Source organism: Gossypium arboreum, chromosome 10 (genome assembly GCF_025698485.1).
Source record: "Gossypium arboreum isolate Shixiya-1 chromosome 10, ASM2569848v2, whole genome shotgun sequence".
Lineage (NCBI taxonomy): Eukaryota > Viridiplantae > Streptophyta > Magnoliopsida > Malvales > Malvaceae > Gossypium > Gossypium arboreum.
Genome location: NC_069079.1, coordinates 88100430 through 88127360, shown reverse-complemented (window position 1 = coordinate 88127360; position 26931 = coordinate 88100430). Strand labels below are relative to the sequence as shown.

At 29.9% G+C, this 26931-nt stretch overlaps 1 protein-coding gene and 1 long non-coding RNA gene across 3 annotated transcripts; both read left to right on the top strand.

The window, feature by feature from the left end:
* The first annotated feature begins 14420 nt into the window (after window positions 1-14420).
* LOC108456343 (phosphoenolpyruvate carboxylase kinase 1-like) lies at window positions 14421-15669 on the top strand. Its single transcript, XM_017754938.2, has 2 exons — window positions 14421-15279; window positions 15365-15669. The coding sequence occupies exons 1-2, from the start codon at window positions 14496-14498 to the stop codon at window positions 15391-15393; spliced, it is 813 nt and encodes a 270-aa protein (XP_017610427.1). The 5' UTR covers window positions 14421-14495; the 3' UTR covers window positions 15394-15669.
* Window positions 15670-21394: 5725 nt separating this feature from the next.
* Window positions 21395-25839, top strand: LOC108456595 (uncharacterized). 2 transcript variants are annotated; one of them, XR_008271770.1, is made up of 4 exons: window positions 21396-21477; window positions 22584-22621; window positions 25067-25259; window positions 25527-25839. It is a non-coding gene; the product is annotated as an uncharacterized LOC108456595 (long non-coding RNA). The 2 variants fall into 2 exon arrangements; XR_008271769.1 differs by lacking the exon at window positions 25067-25259 and having other exon boundaries at window positions 21395-21477.
* The last annotated feature ends 1092 nt before the right edge of the window (window positions 25840-26931 follow it).

Sequence of the window (26931 nt, the reverse complement as noted above, 5' to 3'; positions counted from 1 at the left end):
TCGAACTCTCATCTTATATATATATAACGAATAGGTACTTGTATTACTCACAACACTGTTATACTTTTCTCGTGATCTTAAACCATAACTCTCACCGTTGAACCATTTGGAACACTACCGGATATTCATTAAGCCTCAAACATGGGGTAGGATGCCGATGCCATGTCCTAAACATGGTTTTACACTGGCTCATCTCGTAGTCGATGCATGTCCCAGACATGTCTTACACTGGCTTACATCTCGAGGCTGATGCATGTCTCAGACATGTCTTACACTAGCTCTCGTCTCAATACCAATGCCATGTCCCAGACATGGTCTTACACTAGCTCACAATAACCCATATATCATGGCATGAATATCTGATTTATTTCCTATTGTTCAACAGGGAATGTTACTATCTCAATTGTCTTCATGCATTCTCATTTCCACAATCAAGCAATTTATGCTAAATCAATTCAACACATATAATGACAATGTAGTTGTGTTATTTGCATACAACTTACCCCGGGTTACAAAATATGGCGACTAGTTGGTCTAATCAATTTGCTGAGCCTTCCCCGAGTCTAAGTTTGAATTTTGAATTTCTTGATCTATAATAAAAAAATTCACACCTTTAATCATTTTATCGATCTAGGCATTCAATAAATCTATATTTGGGCCCCTAGACTTTTGCAAAATAACCATTTTACCCTAAGTCTAAAAATTGATTTTTATCGAATTTCCTTATCATCCAAGCCTAACCTACCATTTATCTCTCTTGTGACAACCCTAAATTTCCAATATTTCACAACATTACTATCTATTTTACCAACTTTTACAAAATGGTCCAATTAGGGTTTTCATGAGAAATCCCTTAACAAAAGTTGTTTATTTCACAACCAAGACTCATATTCTTCCATAAAATTTTAGAAAAAAACCTATTTAATCTCATGGAAAAACCCTATACTTTCAACCATTTTGCAAAATAGTCCCCTCATGTGAAAGCTCATGCTTCAAGGGGTCAAAAAATACAAAAATCATCAACAAAAAGTATGTGAATCACTTACTTGCAAGAGGAATAAGCTGCTGAAATTTTTAAAGCTCAAAACCCCCAAGAATGGCTAAAAAATCAGTGGTAATGAAGAAAGAATGAAAGAAAAGATGATAGCTAGGCTTAGGCATTATTTTATTACACATTATGTCATCCAATTACCTAATGTTGATTTTTTAACATTTTTATCTCCCATGGCCAGTCAAGCTAAGATATAAGGGTATTTTTTCCCTTTAAATACCCCCAAATTAAGATTATTAACAATTTAACTCCTTTAGCTATTAATTTAAGACTTTTTCACTTTATGCGATTTAGTCCTTTTTCACAATTGGGCTCATAAACGTCAAAATTAACTCATCAAATTTTTCATGCACTAATATAAACATGCTATGACTCTAAAATAACAATGAAATAATTTTCCTGACTTCGAATTTGTGGTCTCAGAACCACAGTTTCGACTAGCCCCAAAATTGGGCTGTTACAGACTAAATTGAATAAAATTGAAAGTTGAGGGTAATTTTTTAAAAATTTCAAAATGAATAAATTGCATAAAATTGAGTGATTTTGTTTTCTAAATTAATAAAATTAATGAAATCATTAATTTAGATCAAGATCGAGTGGAAAATTAATAAGAATGGAAAATTATCAAAAAGCCCCTTGTACTTTGTCATTTCTACAATTTAGCCAAGTAAGTTCGTATGAACTATAATCACTTAGATTTTGATTAAATTGGAGGTTTAATGTGTGGTTTTATTGTAAATGAATCAAGATATATGTTATTATGAAATTTATCATGTAAAGAAACGATGGAAATCCAACAACGTACGATGACTATCGAGCCCCATTTGAACCTTAGTAATTTATAGGATACAAATGACATAGCATTAGGGTTACCATGTTTTCAGTTGTTGGTCCTGAATGTCCTACAAATGGCTGAGGTTCGACATTTGTTGCGGATACTCCACAGCTCATGTGAGCAGGATCATGCGTGTAGCTTACATTTTGACCCACAGCTTGTGTGAGCAAACCCATTTCACAGCTCGTGTGGCAAACTCATTTCACAGCTCCTATGAGTAACAATGTAAAAGAAAGAAAAGGTTATGATTATATGTTTAGCACACTTTGTGTGAGCTATCCCGTGTATCTGATGATATTCTAAACAGTTCAACGGGTATGAAAAAAGGAAAGGAAATGTATGTGTTCAATATGAACCAAGACATTTATTTATGAAGTGCATTGAAATGATAAGATACAAGAAAAGCATGTTATGTTATGATGAATGATAAATCCAATTGAATCATGCTCAAGTATAATGATTATCAATGTTAAATTCATATGAATTATGTTTAAATGAACTAACATGTTTTGTTGATGTGCTTAGGCTTGTTCCAAGCTAGTGGATTGATTTATGTTTATGCTTATAATTGTACTATGTATATGAAATGGGTAAGAAAGGGGAATGAAATGGTAAGTTCATAATTGAGAAGTATTATGATGTTATAAAAGGTTTGATGTGATCAATGAGGTACTTATATGTGAGAAGTCTATTTATGCTATGAAAGAATTTACCTATATCATGGATAAATACACTAATTCATGAAATGATAATGTTGTTTACGCTTATGCTAAGCATTCGGAATGGAAGAGAAAGTAAGTAGATAGAATAATTCATAATCTTATGAAAAGGTTGATGAGTATGTATCACAACTTATAAATCCTAATATGTTATATATGAAAAGTATATGTTGTGTTGATTAATACACTCAAATGTGAGTTGAATGGTGTTTAATTTGTTTATACCAGCTTTAAAGTATTGGTGTCAATCTATGTATTATAGTATTGAAGTGATAAGTTATGTTTTATGTTCTACGAGCTTACTAAGAATTCATTGCTTACGTAGTTATCATTCTCTTATTTTACACATTATCAAAAGCTTGATCGATTTGGAAGCTCGTCAGAGATCTATCACACTATCCAGTGATTATATTGGTAGATTTTGATGTCTTCATCAAGGTTATATTGGCATGTATAGGTGGACTTGTGGTTCATGTTAGTTGATGAGTTTGGCATGTATATGTCATTATGGTTGGTGTAACCTTAGTACTTTTGATGCCTTATTGATGTGTGTTATTTTAACAATGTATTAATGCATGTTGAATGGATACAATGGTAGGTGATGAATTGACCACAACATGGTCAAGTTATGGTATGATTTAGAAAGGTTTTGAATAGATATGTATGATTGAAATATGGTATGTATATATGTTGGTTGTGGGAACCATTTGGAAATGGCTAGTTTTATATCATTTAAATGATTTTGATGCATGTGAGAAGTGGTCCAAATGGTAAAGTTCTTTTGATATGGCATGAATCTAATATTGTAAGGTTGGTATGTGTCAATTGTGATATATTTTGTTATGGAAACAAGTTAGTTGATAAATGGTTAAATATGCACATGTTTGCCTACATGGCATATTGGTTGAATAGAAATTGGTCATTTGAAATTGGTCATTTTATGCATGTTTGAACATGTTTTGATGCCTTGGTCATATGTGAAAATGATATTTAGGTGCATGTTTGATGTGGGTGAAGGAAATAGCTTGATTTTAGCCAATTTCTTGTCCACACGGCCTAAGACACGGTCGTGTGTCCCTGTAAGTTTTAAAGGTTACTTTATGAAAGTTACACGGCCTAGCATGCGGGCGTGTGGCTTGGTCGTGTAACTCAAGTCAAAGAGTTACACGGGCTGGGACACAGCCGTGTGTCTCTATTTCGAATGTCCACACGGCCTAAAAGGCGAGTGTGTGTCTCAGCCGTGTGACTCCTATAGTGTGAAATTTTTCTATCTTTTTTCCAATAAGTTTTAAATATTTTCGATTTAGTCCCAAATCATTTTTAAAGTGTCTCTAAGGCCTTGAGGGCTCAAATAAGGAACAAGATGCATGTGTTTGAATAAACTATGATATGATTTTTGAAATGTTTAGAAATGAATGATTATAAGTTACGTTTTTATAGTAATGCTCCGTAACCCTATTCAGGCGATGGATACGGGTTAGGGGTGTTACATAGTTGATCCTCTGGAAGTTGAGATAAAGTCAATTCTGTATGCATCATATTGAAGTTGGGTCAACGTGTCTTGTATTGACGAGTGTGTAATAAGTTGGTGATGTGCGTGTAAGTATGTCCATGGTCGAGGTAAAAATACCCACCTTGTATACGAGTTCAATACCAAACTATCTGTGACATGTGAAAATATAGAAAGAAGTATGATTTGTGATAGCTCCAGTAAGGTAGCTTTATTCTAGACTAAACTGGAAGATAACGACTCGACCTTGTAAGAGAACACGTGTTCAATTAACAAGGAATATGAATATTAAATGATTGTCGCTAATACGCGATTCTAATTTCTGAAATATGGGTCTAAGGCTGGCACAAGGTTGGGTCATAGGTAAACATACATGATTAAGAGAAGTATGTATAAGTTGCCGGTATGTGTCCGCCAGGGGTACTATATGCATTATATTGGTGAAGTGTTGTCACCAGAGAACTGTATTGGAAACTTGGCATCATGTAGCTGTATGACTGAGTCTCGAAATTATCTTAATTTTTGGTTTTCCTGTCAGTAACCTGATAACCATTCCACATCTATTTGGAACTCAATAAGTTCAATTTAACTTACTTTGTTTCTTTTCTTTCTCAAGCTTTTGAGTAGTAGAAGAAGATCAATAGAAGGGGACTATGCCAAAGTTGCATCTGTGAGTGAGCCACTTGTTTGTTTTGTATTATGCATGGCTAGTTGGTAGATGGTGAATATAAACATTTGTAGTTAACTTTTGTTTTTACCCCCACAGACGTATTGTTTTTGTCTTAAAGTGGAACTGCCTCTTATTATACACGTGTATGCCAAACTCCTTTTATTTGTAGTTTGCAAACTTGCCTTTTCTATTAAGTGTATTCGCCATACTTGGTAATGTATGTTTTAAATATTGTCTTTATTAATTCCTCTTATTTTCTTTAAGGATGCATTACTAAATGAGCTAAGAATAATGGTCTTTCACTAAAAGGAGAATCCTTACAACTGAATTCTCAAATATTTAAATTAAGCCAAAGGATTTTAGCCTGTGGTAATGCCCCGGTCCGTTGGGCAGTTTGTTTGGTTGATTGATTTACACCATGTCTCCCGATAGGTTAAGGGGTCTTACAAGATAAGTGCAATGGATAAGCACAAGCCTTATCCATAAAGTTAAATCAATCTCAACTTCTTTCACAACTCTAAATTCGATAATGACCATGAGGCACCATAAATTACATCCTAGAAGTCCATTTTCTTATGGAAATATCACATGAAAAAGCTCAAATAAAATAAGTCAATAAAACACTCAAGCTATCCCAACATCTTGACTGGTCAGGTGACTGATTAGACATCGTGTCTTTAGTGCTTGGACAGCCTTAGTCCTAACACATAATTTTAATGACAAATGCAATATCTTTTTCATCAAAAAAATTGTTGGCAAAACGAAAATCACATCAACTCTGATTTCTATTAGTAACAAAAGTTTGTTAGCAAATGAGGGTTTAAGTGATTGGAGGCATATTAATGAGAGGCTCAAACAACATGAAAACATTGTTGAGCATAAGACTTATATGAATACTTGGAATGAAATAAGAGTAAAGTTGGATAAAAATGAAACAATTGATAAAAGTTTTCAAGAATAGATTATGAGAGACAAAGAGCAATGGAAACAAGTTTTACTTAGAATATTTTCAGCTGTGAAATGCCTTGCTACTCATAATTTGGTTTTTCGAGGATCCAACGAAAAACTCTCTCAAGATAGTAATGGTAATTTCCTATGATTGATTGAAATAATTGCAGAATTCGATGTGATAATGCAAGATCATGTTAGACACATTCAAAACCGTGAAATTCATTATCATTATCTTAGGCATAAAATTCAAAATGAGTTGATTTCCCTTTTGGCTGATAGTGTTAAAAGTTCTATACTTAAGGTCATCAAAAAGGCGAAATATTTTTCTATAATTATTGATTGTACCCCTGACATTGGTCATAAAAAAAAAGACTCTAATAGTACGATGTGTGAATATGTGAACTAATAAAATAAAATTTGAAGAGTACTTTTTAAAATTTTAAAGGTGAATGATACATCTGGATTGGGATTTTTTAATAAATTATAAGATGTTTTAAAGTCTCTTAATCTTAATGTTGATGATGTAAGGGGCCAGGGTTGTCATAATGGCTCCAATATGAAAGGGAAGCACCAAGGTGTTCAAAAACGATTTCTTGAAATAAACCTGAAGGCGGTATATATGTCTTGTGCTTGTCATAGTTTGAATCTTACTCTTAGTGATATGACACATTCTTGCATTAGAGCTATTTCATTTTTTAAAATTGTTCAATGCATATATTCATTATTTTTTGGTTCTACAAAAAGATAGAAAATTTTGCTTGACAATGTCCTTAAATTAACTGTGAAATTTTTATCTAATACTCGTTGGGAGAGTCTAATTAAAATTGTTAAAGCTATTAGAATTCAAACTCCCCAAATAAGATTGGCTTTGTCGGAATTATATTAATCTTGTGATGATGCAAAGTTAAAAAGTGAAGCGAAGAGTTTGGTCAATGCACTTGGGAGTTTTGAGTTTTTGCTTGGTATGGTAATTTGGTATGAAATTTATTTGCTATAAATATGGTGAGAAAGAAATTGCAATCTAAGTCTATGTGTATTGACACCACCATAAAGCAATTAAAAGGTGTATTGTCATAAAACAATTTGATGAGAATAACCAAGAGCATGAAAAAATTCAGTCGGCTGATGAATTATTTAGAGTTGATTGTTTTTTAGTTATTGTAGACATGACAATTACTTCTTTAAAGAGCATATTTGAGCAACTAAAAACATTCGAAAGTATTTTTGAGTTTTTGTTTAATTCAAACAGGTTAAAGTCATTGGATGGAAAGGAATTGAGAGCATGTTGTGCTACTTTTCACTCTATGTGCTACTTTTTACTCTATCTTTTCTAGTGGTGGTTCATCATATGTTGATTTAAATAATCTTTTCTCTGAATTGAAAGTGTTGCTATTTACTTTACAGAATGAATTAATGTTAGCCACTGAATTTCTTGAGTTTGTCAAATCTGTAGATTGCTTTCCGAATATTTCAATCGCTTATAGAATTTTTTTTAATGGTCCCTATGATTGTGGCATTAGCTGAAAGAAGTTTTTCAAAGCTAAAGTTAATCAAAACCTACTTGAGGTCATCAATGTCACAAGAGCGGTTAAATGGTCTAGAAATTTTATCAATCGAGAAAGATTTTTTAGAAAACATTTATGTTAATGTTATCATTAATGATTTTGCATCTCAGAATGCTCGTAGAACCCTTTTTTTGTGTGTGTGTGTTTTTGTAGTTGATGACGTAGGAGTAGATTGAATGAAAAATGTCTTTTTTTTTAAAATTTTGTTAGAAAAATATATTATTCGCTTAATGTCATAAAACATATTTTTTTTAATGAAATTACTAGTATATGATTTTATTTTATTGTATTATATTTTATATAGATTTTTTAAAAGGACTCGATTTATTGTTTCACCTAGAACCTCAAAAATGTCAAGAACGGATTTGGTTGTCTCTAGCTCTCTGTTTTTTAAATATGGTGAAGAATAATATGTGATGTGAGTAAAATAATCTGTCACCTATTCGTGGCATGTTCAAACTAGGTGAGAGAAAACCTATCATATTTTTCTAAAATAAATCTAAAACATATCTTACTTTTCTAAATAATTTTTAAAATTACAATATTTTTATTAAAAAATATTTTGCTACCTTTTTTCTTGGTCATGGTCCTTGCTTTGTACCTTACGTAGTCCGGACTCCGTAGAACTCATATATCGTTGTCAAAAGGAGGCCAAGATTTTGCATCACAAAAATCACAGACAACCCTTTGCTTGCTCCAAAAGTCAGTCACTGAAGAAATGAAAAGTAAAGCCTCATATATACAATGTTTTCCTACCCTTCACTCACAACTTTATCACATATTTCTTTAGTTAAAGGTCCACCCACTTGCCTTCTTTTTTGCCCATAATCACCACCCACCAAAATTTCTTTTCAATGGTTTGTAATTATTGTGGTTGATATTGATGTAATTTGTCTCCTCTCTTCCAAAATATCATCATTTTCATCTCCTAATGGCTTTCAAGCAATGCCATCCAAAAATAAATAAGATTTGTATTTCTCAATTTCTTTCTAGAATCTGATGTTTTAACAGCCATTTTGGCACCCAAAATATAATATATATATATATATATAAAAGGTTTTTAAAAAAATTTATAAGCAGTTGAGTTTTAGTTCAATTGGTATTGATATTGTTAGCATTATAGGAAGACGTAAGTTTGAGTATACTGAAATGTACTTATCCTCTTAAATAAGGGTTAGAGAAGAGTTACGATAAGCATTGTATTAAAAAAAACTCCACAAGAGTGAAATATTATCATATATCCTTGATAGTATTAAAAAAATTAGAACAAGAAAAATTATTTAATACACCGTCAATGATTTTTTTTTAATTTCATAAACAACTTGAAGCTTTGACAAGTATAATATAGAGTGTATAAAAATAAAAATAAAAATTAATTACATAAATTAATTTCTTTATTTACTTAGAAGGTTATATATTTAAATTGGTGGCCCTATTTTGAGGTATGGAAGTCTAGCCAAATCCCAAAAAGCTCATAAAAATCCGAATCATACGGCAATATGAATTTTATTTTAAAAGAAAAAAGAGTGAAATGAGTCGATTTCATGACGTTTCTTTTGTTTTTTTCTCTGGGGTTGGATTTTTATTGAATGAAATTATTGTGGAACTCATGACCTGTGAAGCCTTTTTCAACTTTTAAAAAATTAGGTCCCGTTTAAGTGAGACAAATCTCTTGCATGTTAGCATGCAGTAGCTTGACTTTTCATGACTTGAAGGTCTCAACCAACCCCCTAAACAATATGTGGCGAAAATACACAGCAATTTCCCAAGAAAAACAAAAGTAATTGATAGTCACTCCTTCTGATAAAAGTCTGTAGATATTTTAACTAGAAATATTCATGAGCCGGGCTGGATAAGATTTAGGTTGAGCTCAACTAAAAATTTATGTCTATTTATTAGGTTCAGGCTTGGCCTGGAAAATAGGCAATAAATTTTTGTCCAAACTCGATCCAGATAAAAATGCTAAAACTCTACCGAATTTACCCTACCGCCATATTAATTTTAATATTATTTTTATATAATTTTTAAATATATAGAAAACATCAAAAACACTAAAAACATCAAAATAAATATTTCCCAACAAATTGAAAATAAATTTTAAAAAACATGTAGACTTAAATAACACTAAGATAAATGCAACTTAATAAGCAAATGCCTCTAAAATAATAACAAAATTAACAAATGCCTTTAAAATAATAACAAAATTAACAATAAAATAAGTTTTATATAATATCCAAACAATAACAATAAAATAATAGCAACATAATAGTAAATTGGTAGCAAATAGGGAGAAAACAACAAGAAAATTACATTTAAAAAAAAAAGAGCAGATCTTTTGTCCTTTAGTGAATTCGGGCCGGGCCGGAGTCCGGGCAAAAAATGCTTTACTCGAGGCCTAGGTCCGTTTTTTTAAATGGGCCTCATTTTTTATCCAAACCCATTTTTCGGGCCTATATTTTTGTCCAAACCCTCCCACATTTTGAATGGGCCTTCGGGCCTGGCTGGGTGGCCTGACCCATGATCAGGTCTAATTTCAACCCAAACCTTAAATTTTCAACATCTTTATAAAATTATATCAATTTATAAATATTAGAAATGAATTTCTTTTTCACTTTTTATTTTTATTTTATTTGGGTTAATATGTAATTTGCCATTTAAACTTGTCCAAAAGTACCTATTTGGTACCTGAATTTGTTTGTAACTAGTTGGAATCTGAACTTATATTCTATCACTCATGTTAATACATTCACACTAATACCATTAGTTTGTATTGATATGACACTAATAATCAATCCTCATGTTAGCCACTACTAAAATAGTCAATTTTATTTACTTTAGGTTACATTTTAATCACTTAAGTTTGAAATGTTACGTTTTAGTCACTTACGTTAACGTGTTGTAACATTTTAATCACTGAGTTGTTAATTTTCGTTAATAGTGCAGCATAAGCTAACGTGGCACGTTAAATCATCATTTCAAACAAAAATTTTAGGTTAAATTATAGAATTAATCCCCATATTTTTTCGTTTTGAGCAATTTAATTTTGTTTCTTTTATATTATTTTAACTTTCCATTTTTTTCTTTATTTTTCATTCTCTTGTGCTTCTCCCTCTGTTTTCCTCCCTTCTCCATCTCTTTTAACATAGTTTTTCTATGTTTTCCATTTGTTAAAACATTTTTTATATTTATGAAAAAAGAAAAAGTGAAAGCTGAGACCAAAATAAAACTCATTTCGCATATTCTCACCCCACAATTACAAACCCTTATCATTCATCATCGTTTTAATAAACCAATTTGGATTCTCAATGACCTAGTCCACAAGTTCGTCTCACTCGAATACCTCACCAGTCATGACTTATGGCAGTCCACCCTCAACAACGTTTCTCACGTCCGTTCCTTTAACATCCTAACCAACCCCCATAGCCACCTTATCTATCTTATCTACAACATTCTCGCCCTCTCAAAACTACGTTGTTTCACGAATTCTACAAATGAGCTCTACACTTTTAATGACTAAAATGACCATCATACAAAACTTACCCCTAATTGTAACACCCCTCAACCGTATCCAACGTCGGGATAGGGTTCAAGGCGTTAACGGACTTAAACATTCACAACAACACATAACATATTACCAACCATGCATGGCAAACAAGCATATACACATCACCATTATCAAACATAACATAAATAGCTAGATTTATAAGTCAGAATCATTAGCTCACTAAAGACCAATATATTTGGCCAAATTATAATAACACATGTTATAAAACTAGGTTCCTATACATGTCATTCACTTGATAATTCTAGTATATGTGTTTATACTGTCAAGGTGTTGGCTTGATAGTGTGATGCTACCTCCGATGATCTCCAACCCTGAGCTAACCTGACAATACTAAAAGAAATGGAAAGGAGGGGGTAAGCTTTACGCTTAGTAAGCTCGCATGAAATAATAATAAGCAATTTATTAACATGCTTTCCATAGTAAAACTAACCCAATTGTACATTTACACATGTTTTGGTTAAGCTGCTTTCTTGAGTCATAGTCACTAAATCATTTATATCTGGAGTTAAGGAACTCCAAATTAAGATCTGTAAATTTTTCCAGAAACTAGACTCATATATCTTTCGACCATAAAATTTTTTGTCCAGCCAATAAGTACATTTTATTATTCAAAGTCTCCCCTATTTCACTGTTTGACAGCTTTTACCTTTCTTCACTAAAATTTATTTATCTCATAGTACGAGACTCAGATAATGTTTCCAATTGTTTCTATTAAAAGTAGACTCGTTAAAGATTCTAAGCATATAAATTATAACCCATAATTATTTTTCTAAAATTTTTACAATTTTTCCAAGTCAGAACAGGAGATCTCAAATTCATTCTGACACTATTTCACAAAAATTAGAATATCACATAATATACAACTCTTTTTCTCCCCCTGTTTCTTTTATATGAAAATAACTCATTAATATTTAATTACATAATTTATTTGAAATTTAATTTAACTTACACAATTTTGGTGAATTTTCAAAGTCACACAATTGTCATTGTCCAACACTGCTTTACTACTAAAATTCACTCTTACATAATTTCACTTAATCCATTTTGTCTTATCGAAGTTCACTCAAATATCGAGCATATTGCTCAAAATTTTCTTAAACATATACCTGCACTTATTCATCATATAATAATGTTCATATGTATTTTTTTTACTTAATCGATTTTCTCGTTGAACTCTTCGGAATAATAACTGATACTCAGTTGCCTGCACATATTTTCACACTTGTAGCCAAAGTTGTCTGGTAGGCATAGTAGCCTGCACTTAGTACTATACATGTGACCAATTATCCGGTACACGTAGTAGCCTACACTTTGTACTACACAAGTGACCTAACCATTTGATACATGTAGTAGCCTGCACTTACTACTACACACGTGATCGAAGTTATCGGGTACGCATAGTAGCCTGCACTTAGTACTACACATGCGACCAATTATCCGAAGACACGTAGTAGCCTCGCACTTAGTACTACACACGTGACCTCACAATAGATCATTCGTATCGTTTCTATTCCGAAGGCTCAACCGGGAAATTCCTCACTTTCCAACATGTTACAATTTTATTTATAGTCCTTTTTCAATTTGCAATTTACAACAAATAATCATTCTATAGGCAGCCACATTTCATATGATAACAAAATATAATAAAATAAAAAGAATCGATAAATTATTTATGTGAAAACTTACCTCGGATCCAGAAATGACAATTTACCATTCTAGTCCATAACCTTGTATTTTCTCGATTTAAGCCCAAATCTCGATTTCCTTGATCATTAAGCTTGGAAGCTTGGCCAAACCCTAACCATGGCTGCTCTTGGTACATTCTACTGTAGCAAGAAGAAAGGGACACATTTGGAGTTTAAAATTTGTCTTTTAATTCATTTTACCCCTAAATGACCAAAATGCCCTTTTTACTATTCTTTCAAAGTTTACCCAATCAAGGCCATTTTTGTCCAACAAGTTATACAATGGTTTAATTATCATTTAAGGGTCTCCCATTTAAAATTTCATAACAATTTGATACCTCTAACATGTAGAACTCAACTTTTGTACTTTTTACAATTTAATCCTTTTTACTAAATTGAGTGCCCAAATGTCGAAAAATTTCGAAAGAAATTTTTCACGAAATCATCTCGTGAAATCGTAGAACATAAAAATATAATAAAATAAAATTTTTCTCATCGGATTCATGGTCCCGAAACCACTGTTCCGACTAAGCCCAAAATCAGGATGTTACATTAACTTTACCCAAACTAGTTTGGTTCCATGCTCTCTTTCTCTCATGCTCGGCTTACAATTAATTTTGCTTAGGAATATCCAAGAAGATTTAGATCAATTTTATCATTTGCTTAATTTTATTCGTCAAAAAATAAAAGAAAAGGAAAGGAATAATCTACACGATTCTGTAAAAGTTTAGAAACGAAAAAAATTATTTTGAATATAAAGAATTCAATTTATGTTTAGATTTGATTAAGGATATGGTTTTTTATATTGATTAGTTAGATCCAATTTTAGTTTCAAAATTAGGTTATATTCAATTTAAGAATCATGCGAAAGAAACAAGGACTTAGTTTATTTGGTGGGCAAATATTTTGTTTTTGCTGTAAAGAATATGAGAAGGAAGAAAAATAAATGGGAAGAAGAAAAGGAAAATAAAGGAAAAAAAGAAAAAATTAAATTGTTCAAAAAATAAAATATATGGATTAATTTTAACAAATGAAAAATATAAAAAAATTATATTAAAATAAATGAAACTATTATACCGTTAACGATAATTAATAGAAAGAATTAATATAATTGAATTTGAACGAAATGGATGAAAATTTGAATGGTAATTATAGGGAAAAAAATGATAGTTAGCCTTATTATCGTTTTCATCCAACGTTCAAAACGATGTTGGAAAGAGCACGTCCAATTGAGTGTGGCTTTTTTTTTTCCTCTTCAAAATTGATATATTTTTTTAATTTATAAAAAAACTATCCAAAACCCTAATTAAAAAAAGTGTTTTTAACTTGAAAAACTATAATTGATCAAATGATTTTACTAAATTTCTTTAAAAACTAGAAAGGAAAAAACACAATTTAAACTAAAAAACAACTAAATGATCGAGAATCTAAAAATATCATACTGACATTTGATGCCAAATCAAACCGTAGCACCTTTTTCTTTTTCAAAACAGTAGCACTTTAGTTTAGACTACGGAAAAAGGAGAATAATAAAAACTGACAAATAAAGTTCCAATTTACAAAATAAACCTTGTAGTTTAATCTATTAAAGAAAGAGGGCAAACACGGTAATTAAGACGAAAAGTTTTGGGCAAACTTAATAACAATGGGATTCTGATTCTAACTGTATCATCCAACTGCCGAACCGAAAGACACACCAGCGTACGGAAATCCAAACCGTACACCAAACTAAGGGCATTCTCGTAATTTAAGCCAACCGACTTTCAGTTTCTGATCCAACGTCTACAAAACAGTCACAATATCTCACCACGTGTCTTCCTCCCATCCGTTGAGCCGAATATTCCCTCTCAACATTCCTTAAACCCTCTATTTATAAACTTCTGAAAAACTTAATGGAAAAGGTAAAAGAAAAAAACCAAGGCTAAATTAAAAACTGAAGAAACCATGACTGAATCATTGAAGGCTAACTACGAGGTCTGTGAAGAGATCGGCCGAGGAAGATTCGGCATCGTTTTCAGGTGCGTTTCTTTGATCTCCAGCGAGTCTTTTGCCGTTAAATCGATCGATAAACGGATAATCTCCGCCGGTGATTCTCTCGACTCTCAGTGTCTTTTCAATGAACCTAAAATTCTCACTATGGTTTCGCCTCACCCCAATATAATCCATCTTCACCACCTCTACGAAGACGACTCTCATCTTCATATGGTGCTCGATCTCTGCCCTCCTTCACGAGATCTTTACAATCTCATCATCGACAATGGGCAGTTCTCCGAAGCTCAAGCCCGACCCATCTTGACCCAACTCGTTCAAGCCCTTGCCCACATTCACAGTCTCGGCATCGTCCACCGTGATATCAAACCAGAAAACATTTTGTTCGATTTGAAAAATTCCGTTAAGCTAACGGATTTCGGTTCCTCTGACGTGGCGCCCGAGGTAATGAGAGGTGTGGTGGGAACCCCGTTTTACGTGGCTCCGGAGATTTTGGGGGGGAGGGAATACGGGGAGAAAGTTGACGTCTGGAGTAGTGGTGTCGTATTGTACATAATGTTGGCAGGATTTCCGCCGTTCCACGGGGAAACGGTGGTGGAGATATTCGAGGCGGTTTTGAGGGGAAATTTGAGATTCCCCTTTAGGGTTTTCCAATCGGTTTCGCCGGCAGCCAAGGATTTATTGAGAAAAATGCTCTGTAAAGATGTTTCTAGAAGATTGTCCGCTGAACAAGTTCTAAGTAAGCCAATTTTAACGTTAATTTTTATTTTTATTACTTTTTAAAAAAAAATAAACCCAATATTTATTTATTTATTTAATTACAGGACATCCATGGATCACAAGTGGATGCTGAGTTTTTGAAGTTTCTCATCTGGTATCTGCTGATGATTGTATATAAACATTAAACGGGATGAGTTTTTATCATTCCAAGGAGGGTTTTCATTTCATTTTTTTTTTTGAGGGATTTAACCTTTTTTTGTTCTTTTTCTATAGAGGGTGATTGTATGAAAAGCGAGTTTTTCTAAGCTTGGGAAAAGAGTGTGTATAGAAGAAATGGTATTTGAGTGAATATGGTTGTTTTTCTGTTCTTATATATTAAAGATACATCCAATGAAGAAAACTTTGGAGTTACCGATATTGTTATTGTTTTTCATATATATCTTAGTTAGATTTAAATATCTATTTCTTTTGTTAATTTTCCTTTTATCCCAAGTATAATTTCTTATAATAGTTGTTTGCTTAATTAGTTTCTTCAAGAATTGACTATCTAAGAAAAATTATTTTTAATTATTCATAATACAAATTTTAATCTTTAAATTTATACATTCTATTAATTTGGTAAAGATTAAATAAATCTAACTGCAACATTTATGTAAATGTGTAAATGTTGATGCTAAATTTATTAATTTTTTAAAATTTAAATTAAACTACCATAACATGTGAATGTCGTGATTGAATTTAATTATTTACTTTCAAAATTAACATGAATTAATTTTTTCTAATTTTTAAAATAAACCAATTTAATCAACCTTGAAATTGAGAACAAACCCTGTACTAAAATAAAATTTCATATAATATTTTATGTTTAAATAAGGCTTAAGGGTGTAAAGAACTCACAAACTTAAAAAAAAAACAATTATGCCATTACTTTTTTTTTCACTCAATTGAGTACTTAAACTTTTAAAATGCATAAAAAAGTTCCTCAAACTTTTTCAAAAGCCATTAAGCCCCCTTTTTTTGCACTCAACTGAGTATTTGAACTTTCAAAATGTATAAAAATGTCCTCAAACTTTTCAAAAAAAATTATAAAATTTATTATATTTTAATAAAAATATAAAATATTAAAAATTAAAACTTTTATAAAAAGCATAAAAATAATTCTAAAATTTTATAAAAGTCATAAAAATTATAAAATACATAAAAAACGCCCTTTAACCATTACCGTTAAAGTTAATGTCCCTAGTTTTTTTAATTAAAGCCATCGCTTTCACTACACAACATGACATGTGGAAAAAATTATAAAATAAAGATCAATAAAATTTATAAAAAATTATAAAATATTTCTTAGGTACGATAATTTTATAATTTTATAGAAAATTTTATTTTTATAATTTTCTTATGACTTCATAAAATTTTATAAATTTTTTATGATTTTTATAATTTTTTCTAATTTTTCTAATTTGTATATTTTTATTAAATTTTTATTGATTTTTATTTTATTATTTTTTTCACATGTCACGCCATTGTTGTGGCTCGTTGTGGCTCGTTGTGGCTTTAACAAAGAAAAAAGAACAATAACTTTAATGATTAATTGTTAAAGTTAATGGTTAAAAGATTTTTTATGCATTTTGATAGTTCATGTATTCAATTGAATAAAAAATAGACTTAATTATTTTTTTTTAAATTTCAATAACTTTTATATATATTTTAAAAGTAAGCACAAAGAAAATATTTTTAAAAAAGTTTTACACTTACCAACAATATTAATTTGTAGCGGTTAATTATGGATGTACCGACACGAATTGATGTAAAGCCCAAAACAACCTTTTTAGGCTGAAAGTTGAAAGTTTTATACTTGAAATTTTTATTACCTTTTGAATAAAGTAATAATAATATTAATTGATAAACAGTAATTGAAACTTCTGAATAAAGTCTCAACACTCAACATTTAAGCAAAACCCTTAACTATAATTGATAATTTTCTGTTTGTATTTTGTACATTAATTTTATGATTTTTTTATATTTTATCAGTATTTTATATAATTATGAATATTTTATATTTAAAATTTATATAATCTTATTAATTTTATATATTTATAAATATTTTTTTATTTATATAAAAATATTCTTTTGATATTTGTAAATATTTGTTATGAACTTATTAAATAAACCCTATACACCAATACCAATACATAGTAAAAAACAATACATCTACTACTAGAATACTGACTACCTCCTTAGTTGAGAGTCTATAATTAGTAGAAGTATTGTTTGAATTATAAGTAGAGAAATTTATACTTACAAGAGCAATTTGAAGGCAGCAGAAGTTTTTTACCTTTCTTTTCATGTTAATATAACAATAAAAATTTGTAGATTCGTGAAAGTTGTGAATTTAGTTCTTGTACTTTAATTTGATTAGTTTATCTCTTTATTTTTCAAATTAGTTAACTTTAGTCTCTATACTTTCTTAATTTTGAAATTTTAATCCTGACTTAAATAGTAGCATTTAAATTTGTTTGCTTAAATTCAATTATTGGTCATGTACTATAAATACATTTGTAGATTTAATCTATATTCTTCAATCGATCATTTTAAGTCTATGCTTTTCAAATTTTGAAATTTTACTCTTGACACAAATGACATTATTAACTAGATTTTTAATAAACAATATGTGAAAATAACAAATTAACATAACATTATACTTATGATAATAGGTTTGTTGATTAGATTTTGAAAATAGTAGAATTTAACTGTTATAATTTGGTGATGACTGAAATTTTAAAACTTGAAAATAAAAAGACTAAAACTGACCAAATTATAAAATATAGCGACTAAATTCATAACTTTCATAAAATGCAAGTACTAATAGAAAATTCAACCATTCAATTATGCAATGAAGTAAACCTTTTCGAAAAATAAAAGTTCTTGTTAGGGTTCCAGTAACTTTTGCAAGTGTGAAGAACAACATGCATTGGAGTAGTGACAAAAAAAAAAGTCAAACTCTATTATTAATCTGTTTAATTTACTGATTGATTTTATGTATTTTAATTTGGTTAATTTTAGTTATTTTATTTTTTAATTTTCAAATTTTAGTTATAATTTAAATGGATAAATCTTAAAATTATATATAAACTTTGATTTAATGTTCAATTTTAGACATGAATTTTAATTTGGTGCAAGTATATACCTGAAACTTTAATTGTGGTTCAAATATATACTTGAAATTTTAATTTTGATTTAATCATGCACATTTAAAAAATAAATATATCAATTTATTTTTATATTGGATAAATATGATTATTTATGTATGCAATATATAAACATAAAATGATGTTATATCAATAATTGTGTTAATAATTTACATCAAATCAAAATTTCATATATACAATTATGCATTAAACCATAGTTCATGTATAGTTTTAAGATTTATCCCTAATTTAAATAGTAGTAGTTAAGTCTATTAGGCCTAATTCTACTATTTGCCTCATATTATGCATAAATGGTGGATTTAACATTTTCTCCAATTTGATTATTTTTAGTTTTTATATATTTTTAATTTTTAAATTTCAATCTTAACTTGAATGGTAGTTGTTAAATCTATTAATTAAAATTGATAATTTTTTCTAATATTTTTATGGAAATAACAAACTAATAAGGAACTAAACATGCCATAATATGTTTATCGTATTAAATTTTAAAAATAATAAAATTTAATTTAATGAATTCATCTATTAATATTAAAATTAGACCAAAATATTAATTTTTAAAAATTCTAAATACCAAAAATAACTAAATTAAAATATAAAGAATAATCTTAATAGTAGAATAATCGATAAAAGGAAATTTAACATTTTTTTTTCTTACAACGAAGATGAGGTGAGCCCTTCAATCTCTGTCGCATTCATTGCCTCTCTAGATTTTGTTGTCCAAATATTTGGAAATTTTGAAGGATAAATTATTTAGTTGGTATCCAACTTTTAACATATTTTTATTTTAGTCACCTGAAAAAAATCCTTTTAATTTGATTATTATCTATAGAAAATTTTATTATTTTGGTCAATCAAGCTCTAAATCTCTAATTAAATAAATTTTTGGGTCAATTTTTTTTTAAAATGGTGTTAAACTTTTGTGTCTACCAATCAAAATCCTCCTTCAACATCTTCCAACCTCCATTGTCCTTTCCATGCCCACTACCTCCTTCACATTTCCTTGCATGGAGTAGCACCATTGCACCACCCAAGTGACATATCCTTACAGTGCCTACCTGAAGTCCAGGAAAGCATACCTGGGTACAGTACCTACTGCCTACCTTACAAGGCTTAGCATCACTGGTGGAATGACATTGTTCCCTTCTGCAGTTAAGGTAGCTTTTTAACTGTTGATTTCTTCGGTCTTTAAAACTCTTCATCAAACAAAACTCAAGTGACATTTCCTTGGGTGCATGGGTGATTTTAATCTTTCGGAAACAACTTTCATGTATTTCTTGATGCATATCTTATTTGAACTTCGAAATTAGTGTCTCCTTTCTTCCACAAGAGCAATTATGGGACCGTTGATTACGATGGTTGTGATTGCTTTGAAAGATCACTATGTGGAATTTGTTCTAGAAGAACCAAAGAAAAAAGACTAGAACACACCATCTGCTTCAACAGCTTTGCTTCCATCGCGGAGAGAGCTAAAGTATATTAGCTCCACGGGTTTCCACCAACTTCAAACCACAATTCTTTGTTACTTGAACAGTGCTTTGCTATGTTTATTACATTTTTTATATATCCCTTTGAAATAAGTGGCAATGGTTATATATCCTCCTTGTGTTTGGCAGTTTGCTCAGAAAAAAAAGCAAAATAGTGTATTCTTTGATTCAGTATGTAAACATGTAATAACTGGTGAAGCCAATGTTTGAGTTCTGTATTTAAACATGTAAGACCTGGTGAAGGCAATATTTGAGTTGAGAGAGACTGTTTGAAGTTGGTCGACTTGTTTCTTTACTTGTATCTGCCACATGCAACACCATAACTTTAGACTTGTTTAACTCTGAGAGAGAAGCCCAAAGGCTGATGTCGGTGGACTGGGGATGCAAGGAGAGGCAAAGTGGTGTCGGGCATGGAGAGGACAATGGAGGTTGGAAGATGTTGAAGGTGGATTTTGATTGGTGGGCACAAAAGTTTGACTTAGATTTAAAGAAAATTTCACCCAAAAATATATTTAAATTTGATTTTTTTTAATTGTCATTAGAATGATAAATTTTTCTAATGGTAATAAAAGATTGTTTTAGATGATGAAAATGAAGATACCCCAAATGTTAAGTGATGAATTAAGTAATTTACTCAAATTTAAAAGGATGATATGTTTAATTGATTCGATAGAAAGAATATATATGATTTCAACTTAGATGAAATATTATAAACAATTTAGTATAAAATTAGGTATTTAATTATATTTTATATTAGATTGGGTTTTGTATTTTATATTAAAAATGGTGTAACGAGGAATTAAAAGGTTGGTAGATAGTTTTCTAAAACAACAAATGTATTTTAATAAAAGGAAAATTAATTGTGTAAAGTTTTTAACAATAACTGGAACAGTTTTATAAAAAAATAAGTTAATCTTTAAGTAAATAAAGCGTGAAATATAACTGTAATAGTTTTTAAATGTTGCAATGAGTTATAATCGTTTGAAAGTTAGTGGTGTTGAAAACAGTGGTTTTGAAATCTTATTTTTCAATTATTGAGTTCATAAATGTTATTAATTAATACTTACAAGTCAATTATAATCATATTGAATTTTGGTTTGATGAATTTGTTAATTGAATAGTTAGTTATGGTACAAGTATATTGACCCTAAAATCAGTGGTGTTGAAAAATAAAGTTTATAGGTAAATTAATTTTTGGATAGATAATTTCGCCGAATTAATTACTAATTAAGGTATAAAAGCTATATTGTAAAGGTGGTAAAAGTTTATCGGTATAAATTTTTAATTAATCAAAGGACCAATTATGCAATTGAGTAACTTTTAATTGGATGTTCGGTGGTGGTGGACAACTATTATCCACCAAATTGGTTAATGGTGATTAGTATTAATTAAATAAGGATTAATTAAATTTATTATAAATTGTTATAAACTAATAAAATAAAAAGTTGCATGTTAATCTTCTTCTCCCCGAAACCAAAAGAAAGGAAAAGGGTTATGGAAGCTTGAACTTTCAGCCAAATTTAGGTATGCTCAATCCAGTATTTTTTGTAATTTTTTATGTTTACAAGGTTGTGAAAGCTTAATTTAACTAACTCATGTATCAATTTATAAAATTATTAAAGTTTACAAAAATTTCCATTGTTTAATCTTGAAGCTGTTAGTACCAAATAGTTAGATTTGAAGCATAGATATGAAAATGACTATTTTCTAAAGTGAAAATTATTGATTTTTAACATAGATATTAAAGTGTAAATATTTCAAAATTGACATAAAATTTCTATAATTATAGATGATAGAGAACTGTAGAAGGATGAAATTGAGTTCAATTTCGAAAGCAAAGCTCAACTTTGAAAGTTTTGTTAATTTCAATTTTAGGGACTAAATTGAATAAAATAAAAAATTTTAAGGGCATTCGGATAATGAAATTTAGCTGATAAATGCTTAGAATAGGATGAAATAAGAGGGATAGAATTGATCAATTGAATTTAATTATTGAATAAATTGAAAATTGGATCAATTTGATAGGCACTGGGTGCCAAACCGATGTGATTGGTTGAATTTTTGTATTCGTTTGAGTCCGAGTTAGTTTAATAGAGATATTAAATGTAAATTAGATAATTGATATTTTAATTTAATTGATATTATGATTTGATGATTTATATACACATTGCTATATACAGATATCGATAGCACGTAAAAGATCATACGAATTGGTTATACATGCCCAAAGTGCCGATATGGAAATTTGATGAATCAATGAATTTGATTTGGAATTTGAATAATGAAATGAAATAGTGATTGACATTCAATTGAAATTGGATGAATAGTTGATAAATAGATGGAATGATATATGAGAATGGTGTTCATATGGTTAAATGTTGAATTGGTTTTGAGAGTAGTATTGAAATGTGATTTTAAATGATTTGGCTTATTTCATATTTGAATTGTTATATGATGAGGTTAAATGTTAACTCACCTTTTTAATATGTGATTTGCCATGTTAGGCAAACTTTACCAAGTTAAGTAGCATGTATTGTTTAATTATAATCTAAGGTAAGTTATTTGATTTAATGCCTATGAACTAACTAAGCATCCGATATGCTTACCCCTTTGTTTCCCTTTCTTTGTAGATCGCCAATTTGTGAAACGTGTCTAGCCGATCGTCGAGGTGCTCACACTATCTTGTTATTGATTTGATAGTTTTTTTACTGTTTAAAGCTCAGTTTTGTGACATGTACATAGGTGTTACTATATGTGTTATCTTTGGATTAAAAGTTCAGTTTCTGTTTGAAAATTACTATATGTGTCTACTACTTTGTGTTCCATTTCCATAACACAATGGTCAACAAATATATGTTAAAAATAGAATGAAATTTTTTAATTAATCTACCAATATGTCGAAAATATGGAGACAAATGTTAGTATGAAATTAAAAGTTTACCCTGAAAACTATTTAGCATTATTTTAAAATATATATAAATATAAATTATAAATATATTTTTAATTATTTAAAATTACTATTGGACTATTTATAAATATTTTAAAATAAAAATATTATGAAATATTTTATTGAATAAAACATACATGAGATATATTTATATATGTTTTGATTTAGTATCTTGGGAGGGCATTTATAGGCTAAATAAAGTTTTCAAAAGAAGTCAAATATTATGTAATAATTTTTATAAAGTTAAATAACATAGAAAAGTCAACTTAATTTTAGTTATTTCTTGCAATAATTTGATATACTTTTATTCTTTACTGCAATAATTTTAGTTATTTCTTCCAATAATTTGATATACTTTTTATTCTTTATTGCAATAATTTTAGTTATAAAACTGAGTACTTCTAATGAAGACAATGAGATTAGGTATTTGTTGGGAGAAGCACACATAGTTTCGATGTTTCCATATTTAGTAGAGTAGTATCAACCATCCATTATACATTGATTTCGAAAAAAAAAAATCTAAGTTATGGTACTCTTGAATCTAGTACTAGACTTAAGCCCTGATATCTATGTATCCAATAAGGTTGCATTAGATTGACCATTGAGATCCGAACCAAACTACTTTGGAGAAGAAACATGTTTAAAAGAGGTGGTCAATCATTTCATCCTCTTGGTTACAGATAAGGAACAGCGAATTGGAAGCTACTTGACATCGCAAAATAGTTTTCATTATGACAAAGTTTTCAGAGAAACACTAAGATTTTTTAAGGGAGGTATCTTCCGAAGGGCTTTTCAATTGATGTTGTGAGTATTGTCGTTGGGCTTTGGTTGGTTAGGAATCAATATGCATTTTTAATAAAAAATTGTCCTGTATGTTTGGAATATATGTCTTGTGTAACAAATCGTTTTCAGTGATATCGAAATAGTGGTTTTGGGACCACAATTCTGATGATTAAATCATTATTATTTTATTATTTTAATTTTATCATGATTATATTAAGGTCGTGTTAAAAGTTCGTTAAGAAGTTTTGACATTTACATAGTTAATTAAATAAAAAGGGCTAAATCGTAAAAAGTGTAAAAGTTAAGTTCTATTAGTTAAAGGGGTCCAATAGCTTTGAAATCTTAAACTAAAGGATTTTAAGGGTAAATAAACCATTTAATTGAGATAGTGGATGTACGTGACAAGGTTTTATTGTAATTTTGATAGTTTTTAAAGGTTAAAATAGTAATTTGGTAAATAAAGTTAAAATCACTTAAGGAGTTAAGCTCATCTTCTTCCCCATTTCTATTCACAACCAAAAATAACCATTGGAGAGTAAGGTTAGGTTCAGGAAAGATTTTTTTGGTGCATGTAAGTGATTCTGAGCCCCGTTTTTAATGATTTTTTATGTTTTTTTTAGTTTGTTTTAGCTTAATCTAGCTAGCCCTGGGGTTAATTTGTAAAACTGTTAAAGGTTGAGGATTACTCCATGTATGTTCTTAATTTTTTTTATATTAATTGATATATTATAAATATTTATTGAAAAATAAACAAGTTTTGTTAAGTGATTTTTGATGAACTTTGGAATTAGGGACTAATTTGTTAAAGGTATAAATTCTAGGGTTTTATTGTGAAATAATTGTAAATATGAGTTGTTTCAAGGTCCCTTGCATGTTTGATTAACATGGATTTAGATAAAAATGGTTAGATTTTAAGTTATAAGCTTAAAGACTAAATTATGAAAAAGTTAAAATGTTAAGGGCAAATTGGTAATTTTGCATAAACATGAAATGTGGATTAAATTGAATACTGGAAGTACTTAATTGAATGAAAATATTTATTTAGATCAAGATAAATCACGTACAGACCTAGATCGAGGAAAAGCAAAAGCTTCGGATTAGCTCAATTAAACTGCAACACCCTAATTGTCGAGGAAAGTTTGTATGAACGATTATTGTGTTTATGTTACTTAAATTGAATGTTATTATGCTATTTATAATGTAAACGGATTGATATATAAACATATGAATGCTGTGATGGATTGACATATATTGAGTCCTAATTGAACTTTAGGAATTCTTAGGTTATAAATGACATGTCATTAGGGATTTCATGTTTCGGGTGCTGGTCTTGAATGTCCTATCGATGGCTGAGGTCTTGCATTTGTTGTGAATTCTCCACAGCTCATGTGAGTAGCATCGTGTAGCTTATATTCCGACCCACAGCTCGTGTGAGCAGGCCTATTTCACAGCTCGTGTGAACAATGATGTAAAGGAAATGTTATGATTATATGTAAAGGCACACTTTGTATAAGCTTTCCCGAGTATCTGAGTAATTCTAAATGGTTCAACGGGCAAAAAAATAAAGAATGGAAATGTAAGTATGCAATTGGATTGAATCATGACTTTATGAATGGAAATATGAGCTACATGATGTTGTGCATATGATTTATTTCATTATATTATGGAAAAACTTACTAACTTGTGAGTTGATGATGTTGGCTAGGCATTTCTAAGCTTGTGGCATTGGTGTTGAATTGTATTTTAGCTATTTTATGTATTATGGAAATTGTAAGTTGTGTTCATGTTTATACGATCTTACTAAGCATTGTTGCTTATGTAGTTTCTTTCATTTATCTTATAGATTATCGGAAGTTCAATCAATTTGGAAGCTCATCGGAGATCTATCACACTATCCAGAAATCTTTTTAGTAGTTTTTGAGTATTTTGGCTAAGGTTTATAATGGCATGTATATGATGATTTGTAATGGTATTTTTATGAATGTTTGGTTGATGTTTTGGCATGTATAAGTTTTGAAAGTTAAGTTCGTTTGGTTCCGTTTGATGCCTTGTTAAATTGTGTCAATTTGGTTACCTTACTATGAATGTTTGTATGGCTCATTGTGGTATGTTTGGAATGGTATGATAATGGTCAAAATTATGGCATGTTTTGGTAAGTATGGAACTAGGATATGATGCTTGAAATGTAATAATATTGACATATTTAGGTGGGTGTTGTTTGTATGCATTTGAAGTGCCTTTAAATGGCATATTGGTTAGTTGAATTAGGATCTTGTAATGGCATCTTGATGTGTGCTTTGGTGATATTTAGTTTCCTTTAAAGTCTTCTTAAACGGGTTGAAAGATTATGCATGTAATGGTATGAAATAGCTTGATTTTATGTTCACACAGCTTGAGAGACTAGCGTGTGACTCAGCCTGTGAGGCACACGTCTTGACGACACGACTTGTGTCATCTAATGATTTCCTTATGGTGCAAGTTAGAGAGTTACATGGCCTGGCGCACAGGCGTGTGGCCCTACTTAGAGAGTTACACGGGTGAGGACATATACTGGGACACGACCGTTGATAACATGTTAAATTTGCATGATTTGTTGTTCTTAAATCGATTAGTTCTTGAATTGATCCCTACAAAATTAGTGATTTTATGTTTCAATCCTGTCAGGAATGCAATTGGGATGCTTTGAGTAAAAAACTGGTATACAAAGAATAATTTGTAACACAGTCAATAAAGTGGGGCTGAATCAAAACTAGGAAATAGTCAAGGACTTATTAGATTTCTTTTGACCTTGTAAAAGCTAAAATTAGAAGAAAATTTGATTTTATTTTTATTTAATTCTAATTTTGCGTAGTGGGTAGTTAGACCAAATTTAGTAAATCATTTGTATATAAATAGGGCATTTGTGGTAGCTTAAAAACACACTTGAGTTTGCTTAAGTAATTAAATTAAACCATTTTTTCCCCTTCCAATTTTATGCGTGTAGATACTGCCATTCCATTTACATTTGCTTGTTTCTTTGCATATTAGTTAAATTGTTTTCCAAATCCCTTCCATTTCCAACTTTCACCATTTTTCATTCAAATCCACTCCATAACCAACCAAAGCATGATTAATTTCATGCTTCACTAAATTATAACTTAGTTTTAGGCAGATATTTCTTTTAGGTCAAAAATCATAAGATACGTATCCATACTAAAAATCCTTGCAATCGGTATTAACTATTTTTCCTAAATATCAAGATTGACAAA

What these genes read in the sequence shown, in the direction of transcription:
- LOC108456343 (XM_017754938.2), top strand. Translation starts at nt 14,496, where the DNA reads ATGACTGAATCATTGAAGGCTAACTACGAGGTCTGTGAAGAGATCGGC. An exon ending in GTCCGCTGAACAAGTTCTAA is followed by an intron (nt 15,280 to 15,364) that starts GTAAGCCAATTT and finishes ATTTAATTACAG; the next exon opens with GACATCCATGGATCACAAGT.